The sequence below is a fragment of the Numida meleagris genome, chromosome 13 (assembly GCF_002078875.1).
Source record: "Numida meleagris isolate 19003 breed g44 Domestic line chromosome 13, NumMel1.0, whole genome shotgun sequence".
NCBI classification, from domain to species: Eukaryota; Metazoa; Chordata; class Aves; order Galliformes; family Numididae; genus Numida; species Numida meleagris.
In genome coordinates, this window is record NC_034421.1 from 7663981 (window position 1) to 7682146 (window position 18166).

The following is an 18166-nucleotide window of genomic DNA, read 5'->3' on the forward strand; positions in this document are numbered from 1 at the left end:
TTCTTTACTTTTCTCTTCATAGCAAGTTAATTTTTTATGGCTTTATTTAAACATGTATCTAACTTTTTGAATGTGTTCTGATCTGCAAGTGAGTTGAACATACTAAGATTCAACAATAATTGAAGTAGTTGCACTATTTGTATTTTGTAGTTCTTAATTGATACGTAATGCATAGACTAATCTCTCTATCACTTCAACAGGCTTAGAGCTAACTCAACAGCTTCTTTTTTTTTCCTAAAGATTTGTGCGTGATTTTTTTTTGCTAATAAGAACGAAGGTCAACACTCATATTTATGAAGAAGATTCGAGTTATCTTTCCAGCTTTTCAATGGACTTTCTTGTTTCATTTTGGGCAACTAAGCATCTTCAGGGATTTAATAATTCTGTCTCACAAAAATATACTATGGTGCAGACAGAAGAGTGTGACTTAACCTCTCAAGATAAATAGTGCCCTTGGATTCCAGTGAGGATGCATTGGGGCTTCTAAAGAGGCTTGGAGTTTCTAACTTCATTAAATGCTTTAGTGAAAATGTGTCTTGATCACACTACTTTTTGATCAGCCTGTGTTCATTACTGACCACGTATGTATTTGTCAGAAGTAGTCATATGAGTCAAGGGAGAGAGGGAGGGGAAGGACTTCTGGCAATAATACCCGAACAGTGTAGGTAAAGTAAGTTTAGTTTGAGAGTACTGAATTTTGATTGCCAGTCCTGTACTGTTCAAGTCTTTTACAACACTGATGGTAAGACTGCTATGAGGCTATCAAATACTAAGGTGTTTCTGAGTCTTCTGCATACTCTGACTACATGGCAGTTCAACTTCCCTGCAGTTCTGCTTGAAATGGGAAGGAGAATGGCTTTTGGCTGCCCTTCTTTTCCCCTCCTTTAAAAGAGAGGCCTTGAAAACAGATTTGCTGTAGCTCTTAGCAGAACACAGAAGGAGTAGAAGCCAAGCCTTGTAGAGGGGGACATATACCTGAGATTAGGCATGCTGTAATACTATCAGGGTCCGAAAACTTTGGTATTGCCTAGGCCTGGCAAGTTGTTTCATTCTGCAGATATACTGTCTGATGCTCTTTGTGGATGCTGGCTTTGTCAGTCTGTGGATGCTCTTGCTTGGCTGTCTTACCAGAGTGCCAGAACATCCGAGTATCTATCTCCTCTCTCTCCTTAAAAATACAATTAGGCTTTATTTTCTCCTGAGATGAAAGCTGCTTTTAACCATGGTCTGCCTTTCACTTTTGTTAGGGGAATCATGCCTTAAGCACAGATTCTGGACCAAGATTTCACCTTGGTTTCATCATCCCTACTCTGAAAAGTCTTACTCTCTCTGGCACTGTGCCAGACTAATGGCGAGATATTTGTTTTTAGACAAATAAACGTAGTTTGTCAAATGTTGTTCATCTAAAAAAAGCCAAGTCAAGCCTTTTCTGTGGAGCTGTTACCTGGACGATTTAATGATATAATAGAGGCTGTGGAATAGTACAGCCTTATTATATGTCTGTGGTGGTTTGGTAGATAGTTGTAATATAGTTTTGGTAATGGCATTTAGATACAGTGTTTCTGAAACAGTTTGATTTTTAGGTGCTTGATATGTGTCAGTAATTATAGCACCATACGTTACCTTGTCATGCTTTTGAAATAAACCTTTTTAAAAAAAGTGAACCAGCTTCATCTGAATTGATTCTGGCTGGGAAAGGCAGGCTATGTAAAGCTTCTGGCATTAGGCAAGTGTACTGTGTGTAAGGTAAGACAAGGTGTATGAAACATATGCCATTTGATAAACACGTTGTATATGAGGTAATAATGATGTTGAGCATATCCTTTGTTCTCAGTAAGTTGTAATTTATCATTCAATATCAAAACTTGCAGAAGCTTATAAACCATTTCATTATACACTGCTTCCACCTGTAGTCCTTCCTAAAATCAATTCCTTGTAGCAGTACACCTGTATTTTAGATGTTAATCCTAGTGTTCCAACGTGCTGTATCTTGCTGTTTTCCAATCAGGGGCAAATTTTAACACTGTCCACTCAAAAGATGTTTTAGTAGAAGTGCTGTTGTTCTATAAGTGAAGTGGTAGGAATCCCTCCTGGCTAAAGTGCTTCCTGCATGCAGCCATTTATGTGCTAAATCATGCCGCGTTAAGACACAACATACAAATTTTTAAAAATTAACTTTGGAGGATGGGAAGGTTTCCATTAAAGAGGAACAGGGAACGGGCTGCTTTTCCTCTGGCCTGACTCTGTAGCCTTTTGTTTGACAATAAAATCATAATTGTAAGCCATTAATTCTGTAAATGTTTGAAAAGAAAAGCTATGTTTATCTTACCATCAGAGTGTCAGTGTATTTGTCAACATCAAAATGTATTTGCATTGAAGCGGAGGCTTATGCTTCAGGCACAGCCATCAGTCTGAAGAGTGAGGAGTGCGAAGTTGTGGGATTTGTTTTCCATGGAAATGCAAGTGATTTTTTCTTTCTTTCATCTTTCAGCTGGTCAGTATCGGCTCTTCCTATAACTATGGCAATGAAGATCAGGCTGAATTTCTGTGTGTTGTCTCAAAGGAATTGCATAACACTCCCTATGGCACAACCAGTGAACCCAGTGAAAAAGCAAAGGTAAGTTACTATATATTGGAGGAAAGAGGTGGTGTCAACACAACATAAGCTTTGCTAAGTTATGCGAGGCACGCCTTTCTTCTGGACCATTTTTTAATTGCCTTTTCTTCCCCTCCAAGGAAGTAGTGGTTCCCTGTTGGTTGTACAAGAGAGGGTAAATGGCACAGTCAGCATGTATCTGTTACACCAGATAGCTTCTTTAAATGGAATATCTGTACTGTTCCTGATGCCTGTCCTGTTTTCTGAGTATTGGCAGATATTTGCTGTTTACAGTTGAGAATCTGCATTTTTTCTTACGCATTTGAATAATTTCTAATTCTTTCAGTGTCTCAGTTGAAAAAATGTTTTTCTTGCTTGAGTTCAGCTGAAGAAATCTTACTATCGAGATCGGGAATTTTAATATGGTGTCTCTGAAAAACTGTGCAATACTTTAAAAAGTGAAGATAGTTGTTAGCTTATTATTTACATGTTTCCCTCCAGTTCTCCTTCCTTTCTATAGCCAGCTTTATAAAAAGATTGCAGTGGGCACAATATCCGAGCATTTTCATCAGTTGTCTTTCAGAGTTTGTGCAAAGGAAAAATGCAGTAAGGCAGCTGAGCAGCAAAAAGGCAGGCCAGTTACATATGGACATGTATTCTTCTGTGCATACTGGACTGTTTTTATCATGGTGTTGTTGCTTTGTATGAGGAAGTGACTGTAGACAAACAGTACTTCCGTAGTTGGCTTAAGAGCTTTTCATGTGGTGTGTTTAAATGGGAGACGGTAAAACATCACTGACTGCTTTTTAAAGAATCACCTTTAAGTAAATAAATCTTGAAATAATGCTGAAAAGTGATCTGGATCTTTGGCACTGTGGCCCCAAAGAGACTGAACCTCTCTACTTTCTCTGCTGTGTAACTTTGTTTTGCTGTTACATATATGGAGACATTTTTGTAAATTACATTTTAAAAGTACTCCAAGCTTTTTATATATATATTTTGTGAAATGATTGATCCTGCTATTCTGTCTCTGCTGAGATAAAACTTCCAAAGAGTTCTGCTTTTGCCAGAATGCTTCAGGAAAACTAAGAGTCGGCAAAGAGGAGTGTGGCAGTAGTTTAGTGCTGGGATATGTGCCTGGAATAAAAAGTGGAATTCTTGAACCTAATGTACATCTTCATGAGAAACTGTGGTACATACTCAGGGAACGTCAGAAGTTGCCAGAGTTACATTGCATCCTTCACTTAATGGAAAATATACATCAAACTAAACTGTCAAAACCCGAATAGATAAGCTTGTTCAGGGCACAGTACAACTCCTGTACAATTAGTAGTGCTGAGAGATGCTATATCTTGGACTTCTCTGTTTAAATACTTCTTGGTTATCATTTCAGAGATGAGAGCAGAGCATAACTTGACCAGGATGTGGTATGAGAATTATGGATCATTTTTATTTGAAGATAGAAACATTCACTCCTTTTGTCCTGGAAGAGTTGAGCTGTTGCTAGCAATAAATGGCAATACTTGAATAATCATTTTTATTTATTTTTCTGCTATATATCTTAGAGGTGGATGTTTTGTCAGGGCTGAGGGGAGGAATTCCTTTTTGGTTGGGAGGTTTCTAACAGTGTCGTTGAGAAACTTGGACTGGTCCTTGGGAGCTGTTGTCTCAGTAGTTCCCTGCTTAGCCAGCTTTAAACTTCCAGTCTGCAATCTGTCCAGTAGCATCTGAGTTGGTCCTCAAGAAGTTCATATGATTGAAATTAGGGTATCCAGTGATATATGTAGAGTGAGGTGATCACATCCTAAGGTTGACTTCTAGACACTATGAGAAAGTCTTCCAAACTATTACTTTTGTAACGCATCAGGTTTGAGAAAGCAAGAAAGCACCAGTATGTGATGTTTTATAACACGCACTTCGATTTTAATTAACAATAGTGAACTTTCAAAATAGAAAAAGCATTTTCTGATACTCTGTGTAATCAAGCGTCACCTCATTCCTTCTTAGAGATGTTTGATGGAAAACAGTTTGCAGAGACAGGTTGGAACAGAGAAACATTAGCAATTAAAATCTTGAAACGTGTGATTCCATCACTCTCACCGTGAGTGGTCTATGCAGACTTTGCTGCCTCTCAAACCTGTACACCATTTAACTACATGCTGGTGAACCTCGAAATGTATAAAGTATAACGCACTGTTTTGTTGATGTAAAGTATAGAAATGTAATAGAAAATGTGCTGTGCTATGAAGCATTAGTGGTTAATAAGTACAAAAATGATCAGACCTGTAGTGTCTATTTTCCACAGAGCAATTTTAGTGTGTTCCTGCCATTGGCATTTTTAAGGAAAAAATGGCCTGGTCAAACTGCAATAAAAAACAAAAATGACAGAGAAAACTATGTAACAGGTATTAAGATGCCAGTCTTAGGATGTATTTAAGCACCTGCTTTTCTTAGTTCTTCTGTCAGTGGTTGACTCTTGTGTATCCCTCTAGTACAGCTGAGAGAGGGGATTTAAGCCCTTTTGGAACATTGACTTAAATTGTTTCAGTGGTCTTAGCAGGTGGCTGTAGCATTACTGAAAGATAGCCTGTGTTCCCACAAGTACTTTGCTCTTTCTCTTTATTTACATGTAATGACCAAAGCCCATTCATAACATCTACATCCAAAATTTGATTTTCAAGAGCTATCCTTCCCCATCTGTGGGGAATAGTACATAGAGCTAAGGTACCAACTGCAGGTCGTTTAAATGTTCTGTATACTTAAGGTCCCTGTTACTACGTTGCATGGCGCTGCTGACTTTAGGACATTTGGGAAGGGACATTTTCATTAAATCCATAGTGTTCCTGCTTGAAATTGTCTGCTGTCGTGCTTTCTTACGAAGAGTGGGGTCCCAAATAAAAGTAAATTAGTGCCATTCTCCAATGCTTCAAGTGTAAGTGGACTGTACTTTGTTGCAGCTCTGACTCACTTGCAATCTTTTCTTTTCCTTTCCTTTCTCTATACTTGCTGCATGCTGCATGCCACTCAGAGTGAAGATGAAGAAACGGATTACGATATGAATGACTCAGATTAAGTGTAAATGTCACGGTGAGCACTGGCTGCCGTAGGATTTTACCCAGATGCTTTTCTGCCCCACCGATTCCTGTCCCCAGTAGTGCTATCCTTTGGCTGGTCCTAGTGGTGTATTTGTTCGTGATTATAGCTGTGGCATGGTTAGCAGAAGCAGAATACCTGTTCTGTATGTTGGCTCTTTGACAAAAAAATGAATGTTGCTGTTATCAGCTGTAGTATGATGAGATCCTTTAGAAGTATGCTAAGAGGAAAAGTGCTTCATATAGATTGTACGGGAAAATGCTCTAGGATCAAAATTGGTTTTGACATCTTTTCTGTCAATTACTTTTTATGCGTAGGGGCATCTGATACAAACTTGAAGTCTAAATTTTTAGTAAACACATAATCTGGCAATACATTTACGAACTTAATGTAAGTACAGTGTAGTCAAAATATCTGGTAATTTTGAAACTAATTGTTTTTGAATTAAGGCTTGGCAAATACAAGCAGATGATGTGATCTTAATGCTGCAGCTATCTTGGTCACACAAAACAGCTCCCTCCTCCGAGGGATTAGGTCCTTTCCACTGTAATTTGGTGTTTTACTGAAGATTGAGGTTCTTAACAAGTCACTGCTGGAAAAACATAGAAGTTGCATAAAAGTGTTTCTGAAATGTTGCTTTTGCAGAGCTGAAGAGGAAGCTACATTACAGCTAGTTGTAATTAGATGATCTATAAGGTCTCTTCTAACCCACACCATTGTATGACTGTGATTATTATCTTACCTGATGCTGACAGGAGCTGCTGCTTAGGTAGGCTTGGCAAGAGACCCTGTGCTTACAAAATGGCTGCAAGGAATGGATCAAATCTGAAGCTTTGTTGAAAAAAGTAAATTGGTCCTGTGATGGAATTGAATGCTAGATTCTTAAGCTCCCCGGGAGACAGAAAGTCTCTTAAGATGCTGTTCCATCTGCAGCAGATCTGTTCTGAGTGGGAGGAAATAGGTCTTGCTTTCTACTTCTCTCAGAAGCTGTCACACTCAGGCCCTTAGAAACTGAGTTTATTCAGCATTGCTGAGAGCACCTGGAGGAAAAACAGAACAGAAACATGAAAAGTAGGAAAATTCTGAACACATCAGATTTGGAGTATAAGGGTAGAGAAGCATTATCAGTGAAAGTCTCTGTTTAGCTAATAGATTATGTTCTTACATGAAAACTTTCTGCTCCAGGCATACCCCTCAGTCCTAGCTATCAGCAGTTTAGGAGAAGATCTGCCAGAACCGTTTTCATGTGTTAACTACCTCGACTAGTGTTGAGGTGTCTTCTCTCAGCATTATTGCCCAGGAAGCCACCATCTCATTAACATCTTATGTTCAAGAGAAAAGGTGGAAATTCAAATTGCAGAACAGAGTCAGTCATCCTTTGAGCAATTAGTAAGTAAGCCCAATTTTGGTAGAATTCTTGATAATTGAAATTCAAATTCAGTTCAAATTTCTTTCCTTCTTTGGACAAAATCACTGTGCCGTGACTATAGAAAATCCTCCTTCACCCGGTTGCTAAACATGAGTGGATGGAACACCTCTCTTGAGAGCCTGCTGATCAGAAATCATTTTCTCTTTAGTAAAAGTAGGGGTTACCAGAAAAGTATGAAGAAAGGATGTTAAAATATTGTCTGATCTGATGGAATTTTCTGCTTTACATAGGATTTACTGTCTCAGCAAAGTGTGCCAAGTTGAACAGCCGGATCTGGCTTAGCTTTATCTTATTGTATGTGTTCTTGAAGTTTACAGAAAATAGTTCTAACTCTACTAAAGGTCAAAGTATTTTTTAAGGAAGGAATAGACTCAGATGTTGTATTTTAGATGGGAAACGTTCACAAAATGAATAGATGCAGTAACGTTTTCTAACTGCGCAGGTGCTTGTTTTAGCCATGCTTTTGCCTTATTGGCTACGATTGATGGATCAGACTGTTATCCACTGTGTGGACTTCTGTTCCAATACATTGTTCTCAGCTACGATTGACTGCAAATACTCAAGGAAAGAGATTAAGTATTAAGCATATATCCAATTAACTCCTGATATATTTCCCCAGCTTCCAGTAAGGCTTTTTTTTTTTTTTTTGGCTTCAAGCCTACTTCCAGGTCATTGCATCAAATAGGTATCGATGACATTATCTTCTCTGTCTAATCCCTTTCGAATGTCTTTGTAGTAGCTACTGAGCAGCTTTCAAGGCCTGTCTCTTCCTTGCAGAACATGCTTGTATCTTTCCTACAATTCAACATGAAATGCTTTTTGTTTAGTACACACAGTAAATTCTTCCTTGTGAAATATGCTGTGTTTGCATTAAAACGTATCAGAGCCCATCAGAAACATCTTTCTGTATTTTGGAAATGTATCAACATTCCTGCATTGTCATCTGTTTTCCTCATTAAATAATACTGTCTCACTTTGAAATGAAATCAAATTTTGTAACCACAAAGCAAGATCCAGACACTGCAGGGATTTCAGTGAAGAAGTGATAAAGTGTATTTAAAAATACATATTTCTTTTAATTTTGAAGTTAACTTTGAACTGTCTCTGAATGAGTGGTGGTGAGGTCTTTCTGAACTCCAGTCCTAAAAAAAACCCCATGGAGTTGTGCAAAGCAGGCGAGACCCTACTTGACTGGGGAGATGGACTAGATGACCTTTTAGGGTCCCTTCCAACTCAAACGATTCTGTGATTCTATGACAGTAGTCACTGTGAAAAAGACGTATTGGGCTTCATGACTGACAGTGGCTGAAATATTCAACTGTCAACATTTTAACAATATTTAAAAGAAACCAAGTACCTAGACTCTCATTTGAAACCATGCATGGAATTGGCATGCTGTGTTAAGTGGTTGCCAGTTTTTACCCAGCAGGCACAAAGCTTGTGTGAGCTGTCAGTTGTGTGAATTGTCTGGGGTGGAATGTGTTACTGAGTTACTGGCATGATATTGGTTATAATATGAGATTAAATTCAAATCATTGCAGAAAGAAATTCTATATCGAAGACAGCCGTGCTGTTTCCCATGCTGTGCCTTTGCTTTCTTTCAGCATTTGAAATCAAGAGCCATTCCCAGTACTTCACAAACAGACAGGAATTAAGAGAAAATGAATTATCATTAGAGATAGTTTAACTTCCAGATGAACACTGTTAAATATTTGTGCTCAGTACATTTGAAGCTTTACTTAGTAACTTTTTTGACCTCAGTCATGACTGGTTGTGTTTGCTTGAAGGCTTCCCTGTGGAACTAGGCAGCCTCAGGGCTGACCTGGTTACTGCTGATGGCCACTCAGGTAGTAGCAATGCGAGAAATGTTGTTCCCTGGAGTCAATCCTAATATGTGGATCCTTCCTTCACTGGAGGTGCTGAAGAGAATCTAAATAGAAAAGGAAAAAAGAAAATAGTCAAATGCAAAAAGAATACTTAACCCTCATGTTGCTAGATGTTACATACAACATTTTCCAGGTTTTTCAAGGAGAGATTTTTTTTTGTTTCTGTTAGACTTCAGCCTCTGTATTTAATATACACCTTTTAAAGTGAATATTAAACAAACAAACTGCTTTTAGGAAAAAAAATCATTTTACTTGCTGTAGTGGGAATCTCAGTTCTGTAGTAACAGCCATAATTTGTGAGAAATACATTCCTCCTCATGAAGTCAGAAGCTGCAGTGCATCTCAGTTGCTTGTCTTGGATCATTCAAAGGATAACAATAGACAAAGTAATGCATGAGAATTGCAATGTGCAATGTTCTGTCTCCATAGAAGCAGTTTTCCTGTGGCCTAGGATGCTTACGCAACTTGTGAGATCTTGAAGGAGCAAATAATATTCATGTAAACATATATAAATCTGTTGTTATAAAGTAGTATTTATTTTTGTATGGTTGGTCAGTCCAACTGATGAGCTTTGTATTTCTGAACAGCATAGTAAAAGTCTATGAAGAAATCTAGTTGGTTAAGTGTAGATCAAGCCTGGACATCTGTTTCAGATGTAGATTTGATTCTTGCCAACTTGTACTCTTGGTCTTTGAAAGCTGTCTACATCATCTCACCCAGCATGTCATTTGTGCACATTTTGAATTGCTAATTCCTGTTTTCAGAGGATGCAGTTTGCAGGTGAAACTTTCGAGAGTTAAGGACATTTTTTGACAATGGGAAAAAATTAAGATTGCGTCCTCATTTTCAATAAAGTATCTGAGTTCATTTACCATACAGGATCTAAGTAACTTTAGAACAATGGTGAGACTGAACTGGCTTATTTCTTACATCTCCCAACCCTTAAGCTTTGGCTATATTAATCAGGCTCTGTTACTAGCAGTGATGTACATGTGTTTTCACAGTGTTTGACAGTAAATATGGTATGTATTAATCTTTCTTTTTTTTCAACCTTAAAAGCACAGGCTTCAGGAAGGTCCTTGAACCAGCTTCTTAAAAAATTGTTATCAGTTATTTGAAGTAGTCATTATGTTGTTCTTTGTCCTCCATTCTTTAGGAATGATATTGCATGGATTTTCATTTATAGAATTTTTATTTGTCTCTTTCAGATTTTGCAAGAACGAGGATCCAGGATGTGAAGGCAGTATTGAAGGGTGAAGTTTTTTCTTGTTTATTCCAAGATGCAGTGAATTGTCACATTGAAGAGGCTTGGCTGCAAAAGAAAAAAAAATCTGATTTAGACAATTTTCTGTTGATCTGGGTTCAACCATTTTTGCCTATAAGCTGGTGTCCACTGGCTTACAGCATTGTAAGATTACTTAATGGGAATAGATGGTGTGGGAGTGTGTTTTAAGTTTTGGTTGTAGTGCATGGTTGTACTCTCTTATGGGCTATCCAACACTGGCCATCTGAAAAGAAATAACCACGCACTCATATTTTCCTCTGAGACATGTAGCACTTAATGCTTGGTGCTGGATGACCCAATGTTGATCAGTTAGCAGAGATTTTCCTACTAATAATCGTAAACATTTAAAAGACAATGCAATTGGTGCTACACACACACACACACACACACGTTACAGCCCACAAATGCAAATAATTGGGCCTATATTGTTTCAGAATCAGTGACAACATCAGTGACAGCCCCAGCTGACTGTCTCACACTGCACATTCCTTATGGCACTGCAACATATTCTATTAGGTAAGAACAGCCTAGGAGATCAACTGAAACTAGCACGTAAAAAGTTACACAACAAAGGTTTTCTTTAAAGGAAGGTTTGTATATATTGACTGGGTTTATAGCGTATGTTAATACCCAAAGGGAAGACTTTACTCAGAGAAAATGGCCTTCATCTGAGTCATTCTTGATGTTCCTGCTGACGAAACAGTCTCCTCCTGTAAAAGTCACGCTCCAGTCTTAGATGTTTGGAAGGGGAATCGAAATTCACTTAAGATGAACAACAGAAATTTTTGTTTCTTTTGAGATGTTAGTATTCATATCTGTGCTTGTACTTCTAAAATTCCTGTAAGTATTGATAACAGTGGATTATGGGAGAGATTTTTCAAGAGCTGGAGGTTATACAGAACTAGGGCTGGCTGGTCCTAGATCTCCGTCTGTGTGACTGGGATTCAAATCAACCTTGAGCATGAACACAAGTTCATGCAATTGAAAAACTTCTTGAAATATTGAAAAATCAGACATTCAAGATAACCATAATCAGTCTTTCTGTACTGTTGCAACTATGCAGTTAAAGAACACTGTTTGAAAACATCTGGTTCAGCTTGATTAGTTTACGTCCTTGATGAAGGCTAATACACAAGACTGGAGCTTTTTAATACACTATGTTTTGAGAAAAATCTTTCACGCGTCTTTAAAACACTTAATGATATTGACAGTATAAAATTCAGCTTCACTGACGTATGTAGCTGAAAGCAGTGGAAGGGAGTTTCAAAAAGTTATAAAATCATTACGAATTCTAAAGACATTTGTTTTAATTCTCAGTAACTTCAGGATTTATGCATATACTCTAGGTAATCCTTTACACGAAAGCCTGATTGTCAAGCACCTAAGGCCTACCCTTTTTTTTCTTAAAAAAAAAAAAAAAAACACACAAAAAAAAACAACAAAAAAAAAAGACTTACTATACATTGATAAAAGTTTGGCAGAATTTGTAAAACAAAAAAAACAAAAAACATTTCTACTAAGCTGGTTAAACAATGAGCTAAACGTTTTGTCCATGCATCTAATGCTTGAAAGGGTTTGTAATGCATTTTGCCACTTGGACGTGGTCTGCACTGAAAGCTGCCGGCCCCTCCACAACAACACATACAATGTTTGTCTTTTTTAAAGATGTTCAAACTGAATTGAATTTACTAAAAATGTAATTGTGTAGGGGAAAATGTTTATACTTTTATACTTTTTTAGGCACCCATATTTTATCAGCTTAAATTTAGCACCCAAGGTTCCCCTAAATAGTAACAGATTATCTTGTGTATCTGAAAATAAGCGTAACTATTGTCTGTGTTATCTACATATTAAAGCATTTCCTCTGCTGCAGTAGTCACTGTGTTTTTAAACAGCATGACTCCACCATATTCTCTGAGCTCCACAGCTCATGGAATTGCAGCCAACCAGGTTTTTCTTGATGTGATTTCCAGAGCAATGCGGCATTGGCATAAGCGTATTCTAATGCCCAAAGTATCTGTGGAATAATCCTTCTAAATCTGCACTTCCATTGTCTCTCTTATTTAACCCTCAAAAGACAGAGTATTTTATTTCATGAGGTGAGATCTTCAAGAATGGCAGCAGCAAAGCATAAGTAACAAACTGAGCCAATCGAACAAACTTAGAGTACGGAAAAGGTTTTTTTTTTCTAAGTATGTTTTTTCACTGGATTTTTTTTCAGTTTTAAAACATGCTTTTATGTTGAGATTACCTGCTCTTCAGTTTACATTGTATCCCTGTTGTAGCAAATTTGGGGAAAATGGTGGTTAATCATTTTGCACTTTGTTTCCAATACCTCACAGAGATTTTAAGCAAAAAAAAAAAAAAAAAAGGCAGGTACCTTGTAAATTATTTTATATGTGCTATTGCTTGAGAACACCTGAACTACCTACTTTCCTGTTCTTGCTGTTGTTGATTTTTTTTGTGAACATCTGAGGCTTTCAGATAGATGGAAGTGCAATCATACACCTTTTTCAAGGCATTAAGAATCAATCCCTAAAGGTTTTTATTTGACTCTTGTAATTTGAAATACAGTTAGCTACTGTAATGGGTTTTTTTTTTTCATTAGAGTCCAATCTACATCACGTTTTTCAAAAATTACTTCATACGTTAACATCTTGCAGGATGAGGTAACGTATGGATGTCGTTTCAACCGGCATCCTTTGTTTATTTTCTGTCCTCTGGGGAGTATTTACCTTAAGCGAACTGTTCATGACTATGTAAAACTGATGCTAAGGGGTTCTGTTTGAAAAGCTATTCTGAAAAAAAGTGTGAGGTGAGCTCTGGGTTTTTACAGATTCTCTCTCTCTCCTTACATCAAAACAGTATTCCAAATTAGGATTGAGGATTTTGAGCATGGAGAGATTGAAGAAGGAGGAAAGTAGGAAGGGGGAGGCACTAAAACATACAGTTAGTCAAGGTAACTGCTCATGAAAATGTAAGTTCTGTGGAAGGTTTAGCTTCCCACACTTTCACTGTATGAATATTCAGGGCAGTAGTTTGGCATGTTGCTCGTGGACAAGGAGGCCACTTCAGTAGATCATAGTGGATTTTTAGAGGAATTTCTCAGAGGCTTTCATTGCATGATGGACTTCTTGTTTAAGAACCAAGAAGTCTATACTTAACTATATTCATTTCTTTAAGTTAGGAAACAGGCTGTTTTTTTAATATTGGAAATGACTGATTTTTATGTCAAACACTTTTGCATTTCTTCAGGCAGCAATTGAATCAGAGTTTATCTGCAATGAACAAGTCATTCTGAGGCTGTGAAGTTGTGAATGGAACTGTCCAAAAGTATGATCTGACTCAGGAGGTCCCACAGTATGTGTGAAATAGATTTTTTAGGAAAAGGTTACCTGGAATTTTCTCTTACTTACTATGGGGTTTCTGAGGATTATGGATAATTGCAGTTTATTATCCCACAGAAACGTGTGTCACAGGCCTGGTCGCCTACTGAACTTTCAGTCCTCAGAATCATATACTCGGAACATTTGGAAAATGTTGTTGGTTTTGTTTTTCAAATTCAGTAGGCTTCTTGTAGCGTTAACAGTTCCTTTCATCTTCCCGCCTGAGCATGAGTAAAACATATTTTTGAAGAAATTGAGCTCAAGATATCCATCCAGCTTTTTCTCTTCAGACTTTATTCAGGCAGTAGTTGTATAGCTCCATTTCTAGCAGTATTTCTGTGCAGTTATGACTGATGAGAAACTGGATTGTTTCCTGAAGATACCAGAATTTGATTCAATCTCTTCTTTTTCTGAGAGTGGGACTTTTTTTAGGAGAAAAAAAAATAAAGTCTAACGGATTAAACAAAAGAAAATGCGCTTGCTCAGGGAGCAGGTCTGGTGCGTGGGATGATGATATTTTCAGAAAACTAATTCTCAGAACAGAACACTGCATTCCGTGAACATCTGTTGAGGTTGCTGGAAGTTTCAGTCTCTTTTTGAGCAGGAACAAACTCATATCATTTACAAATTACTGTTCATTAGTATTATAAAAATGAACGTACAATGCAGAAATGTGTGAGTGAATGCAGTTATCTAGGAAATGCATTATAATGTGTATTGCCCAGTCGTTCAGGTATGCTGGAATACATTCCTTGAGAAGCACTGGGAGAATTGCTAAGAACTGGGCTTTTCTTGAGGATCAAGATCAAGGGAAAAAAGAGAGTCTGGAGACGAAGCTTGGCATTTTGTTCACTTAAAATGCAGTAAAACCACAAAGTGTCATTCTCCTGTTTTAATCTCTCTCAGCATCAACAATCTCTGTTGAGTTTTTTGAATTAACATCTTCAATCAGCCCTGAAAGTTGGGGTCCTTGAAAAAGAGATGAGATTTTGCTTTGACTTTAGCAGTACCTGTTATCTCAGGACAGTAGGGTTAAAACTTACAGGGGTCGCTGGTGAAGTGTCTTTCCTAACACAGCCATTTTGAGATATATACAGGAAGCTGTCTGTTTGCTTCACTATACTTTAGACTGCAGTTATTTGCAGCTTTAAGGACAATCTCAGGATTTTACCTGGGTTTGTGAATAGGATTATTGATTCTTAAAATAGGATAAATATTCAGTTAAAAAAAAATGCAGAAAGCTGCCTGGACTCGATGTAATATAATTTTCCTTTCTTTTGGCTCACAACAATCAGGAGCTGTCTTTAAAGGCTTCTTACAGGACTGAGGCTTTAAAGGGCTAAATAGGTCTTATTTTATTGTTCAGTTTGTGTAAATGAAGGAGCTCTTTTCATTTTCACTGCAGAAATCCTAAGGGCTAAAATACTGTCCAGGGCTAATTTGAGGTTCTAGAAACATAAATAACTTCTAAAAAGCAGCTAGTCTGTTTTTCTAACTCAGATTCTAAAATCATTTTTAGAAATTGCAGATATAACCAATTGCAGATATAGTTGCTTTCATATCCTGTTTGGAATTTCAGTATCCAGCTTGGTAAGGAGTACAGTAGAGATGACAGCACATTTGCCCACCACTTTATTATTGCCCATGTTGAAATTTAACAGCTGTTGTGAACAGAAGTGCCAACAGGGAGACTTTGAGGAAGATTCTGTGCCAGGAAATTGATGCTGAATATTTCATTGCAACTTAGCTGTCCTTCACTGTTGCAAGATCTACCAAGGTATGAACTTCTGGAAAGTTCAGTAAATAAATACTGCCGCAGACAGAGCCTTCTGGGTTCTTTCCAGGGTTCTCTTCAGGATGTTATGTGTTAATAACTTACTATAATGAGAACAATTTATTGAGAGTTATTTTGATCCTTTGGAGGCAGCTGGGGCAGGAGAAGGTTCTGCAAGTTCTCCTTGCTTTGGAATGCTGAGCCTAGGGTTTGACCCAACCTTGCACCTGTTGAGACTTCCAGGCCTGATCATATGACATGTAAGAGTTGATGTATCTATGTACGTGATTCTTGCTCCTTTTCAAGATTTTACAAAAGCTCATGCACAACGTTACTCAAATTTTTTAAGTTGGCCCACGCATTCTTGCTAGGATAAAGCAAGTGCCAAGACACTGTCAAAAAAAAAAAAATGTTGCCAACCTGTCTACTTGGAACTGAATCAAGATCACCAAACTGAACAAGTACCAAATGGCAACTATCTCAGCCTGCTTCTGTCCTGAGCCTCATCTGAGCCTAGCTGTGAAAAAATCTCTGAATCTATTTCCTACAGTCTATCTAGGCCCACATACCCAATTCAGCAGGTTGGTTTTGTTTGTTTTAAAGCACCTGTCTCACAATTAGTTGTGCATCAGCTGTTTGTGTTAATATCCAAGTGGCCATACTTGCAACATGTTATTTCCTGGATAGTGGATTAGCAATAATATATACTTTACTTTATTTATATACTATATACTATAGTATATAAATAAGTACATACTATACTTTATTTTGTGCCAATTCGTTATCTTTGAAGTGTTCTTACTGCAGCAAAGTTTGAGTTTTGATTTGGTTTTAATGCCTTTGCATTAGCCAGAACTCTTAGCACAGACATGGACAAAAAATTGAATCCAGGGAGTTTCCCTGGATAAAAAATCTGCTAGGGCTTCCCAAGACATTTGAAGCTGGTATAGTTAGCCATCATTTTTAAAACAAAGATATGATGAAAAATGTGTGTGGGTATTTTTTTAACCTCCTTTTCATAACACTAGCATATTGTAAACTGCATGAAATAAATCTGTTTTTCCCTTTTAAAGTCTGATGTCTTAAATCTTTCTTTTCTAAATCCATTAAGGGTGGCCATAACAGTCACTGATGCACCTGGTGTAGCACTTCATTTAGATGTAAAATGTTTCATTTTTCTACAGTGATTGAAAGCAGCAGTACCTTTTTTCCTTTGTAAAGGAGACGCATCCTTTTCTGTTTCCTCAAAGACTTGATCACAGGAAAAACCATGTTTATTCAGATGTACATCCACTGGGAAATTAAGGTATTTTCCTTAGTGTTTTTGCTGACTGTCACTGATCATTATAGCAGGAAATTTTCCCCTCTGGGATGGATATACAACCAAGAAAAGTGTCAAGTTTTTATTAATGACTTTGCGTATATTTTCTTTCACATAGCTAACAAATCAACCTGCCTAACTTCCCTGATTTCTTTTAGCATCCAGTATGTAGATTTTTAATATAAATACTTATATCTGAAAAATGAATCTGAAACTGACACTTTGTAATAAGGCCAACACACACTATATTGTAAGAAATATAAATAAGCCACTTAGTGAACTCTGAAATCTTAAGGGGCTACACAATTAAGAATGAGGTAACTTTCATCTTAATTGTTTTAATCAGTTTTAAATGCAAAGCGTGTTCTAATCTTTCCTTATGTATTCAGAAACTTTAGTGAAATTGTGTCATTTTACTAAAGTTATTTCCTGCATTTAATTGTATTTGAATTTTGCTAAAATATACCCTAAAAGCAAATTACTCAAGTAGAGAACTTAATGTGTTTGTTATATATTCTTATCAGGTTTTGTTACTAAAAGTATTTGCACTTTACCATTAACAGCACTACTTTCAATCCAGATTCCTTCTGCACAAATCTGCAGTTTCAGGAGTCTTCACAAATCAGCAGAAATGAGAACACAAACGGGATAAGTGTGTACCAGAAACCAGTTAAGAAGAGGGATCTGAAGTAGATAGTTCACTTAGACTGCACACTTCCAAGTAAGTGACAGCATCTAGTTTAGATCTTTCATATTATTTGGAGCTAATGTTCCTTTCTGCGGGAAGTTTCATTTCAGGAAGGTGAAAATGGCTCTGCACGTTCAGCTTTCAGCGGGCTCCAGGCTTGCCTGGCAGTCATAAACACATAGTCCTTATTTGTTACCCAAGGCTGCAGCCTGCCCAATCTCATGAGATAAATCCTGTGAGTGGTGTGTTAACCATTCCCTCTAAAAATCACCACTGTTGGTAATGTCACTGGAATCCTCAGTGCCAGCAAAGAAATGTGATTTTTTCCACCATGTCCATTCAGATCAGTAATGACAGTTTTCAGTGCTGAGTTTGGAAGGATGTAAATTCAAGCAGTATGAATGCCCCAGAAAGTGTACCCACTAACTATACATTATACTACACCTGCCTTCTACCTCAACAACTATGTTACCAAAGATGTGTCTTAAATACAGATACATCTTACAAGCACCCATACTGCAAGTGATAGGACACTTGGAAAGGCAAACTGAGGAGTACATGTTTGTCCTGGTTTTACTCTGGGCGTTTGCTAATGGTGAAAGATTGTCTATCTGGAACGGTCTTTCATCCGATTTGGCACAGCCGCTTGAACAGGCTTGCGGAAAGTATCTGTTCCAAACCTTTGCAAAGAAATCACCACACATTCCA

General features: G+C 37.5%; 1 protein-coding gene and 1 long non-coding RNA gene across 5 annotated transcripts in view; one reads left to right on the forward strand and one right to left on the reverse strand.

Moving 5' to 3' along the window:
* KCTD5 (potassium channel tetramerization domain containing 5) overlaps window positions 1-16521 on the forward strand; it is a 30938-nt gene extending 14417 nt beyond the window's left edge. For both annotated transcript variants that reach the window (XM_021411143.1, XM_021411144.1), the window contains 2 exons: window positions 2492-2617; window positions 10213-16521. In XM_021411143.1, the coding sequence (XP_021266818.1) occupies window positions 2492-2617; window positions 10213-10242 (156 nt within the window). In that variant the 3' untranslated portion in view covers window positions 10243-16521. The remainder of the gene's footprint in view (window positions 1-2491; window positions 2618-10212) is intronic.
* On the reverse strand, window positions 4022-10219 carry LOC110405655. 3 transcript variants are annotated; one of them, XR_002443035.1, is made up of 3 exons: window positions 9257-10219; window positions 8941-9048; window positions 4022-6729 (listed from the first exon to the last, which is right to left on the reverse strand). It is a non-coding gene; the product is annotated as an uncharacterized LOC110405655 (long non-coding RNA). The 3 variants fall into 3 exon arrangements; XR_002443034.1 differs by having other exon boundaries at window positions 8875-9048; XR_002443032.1 differs by having other exon boundaries at window positions 4022-9048.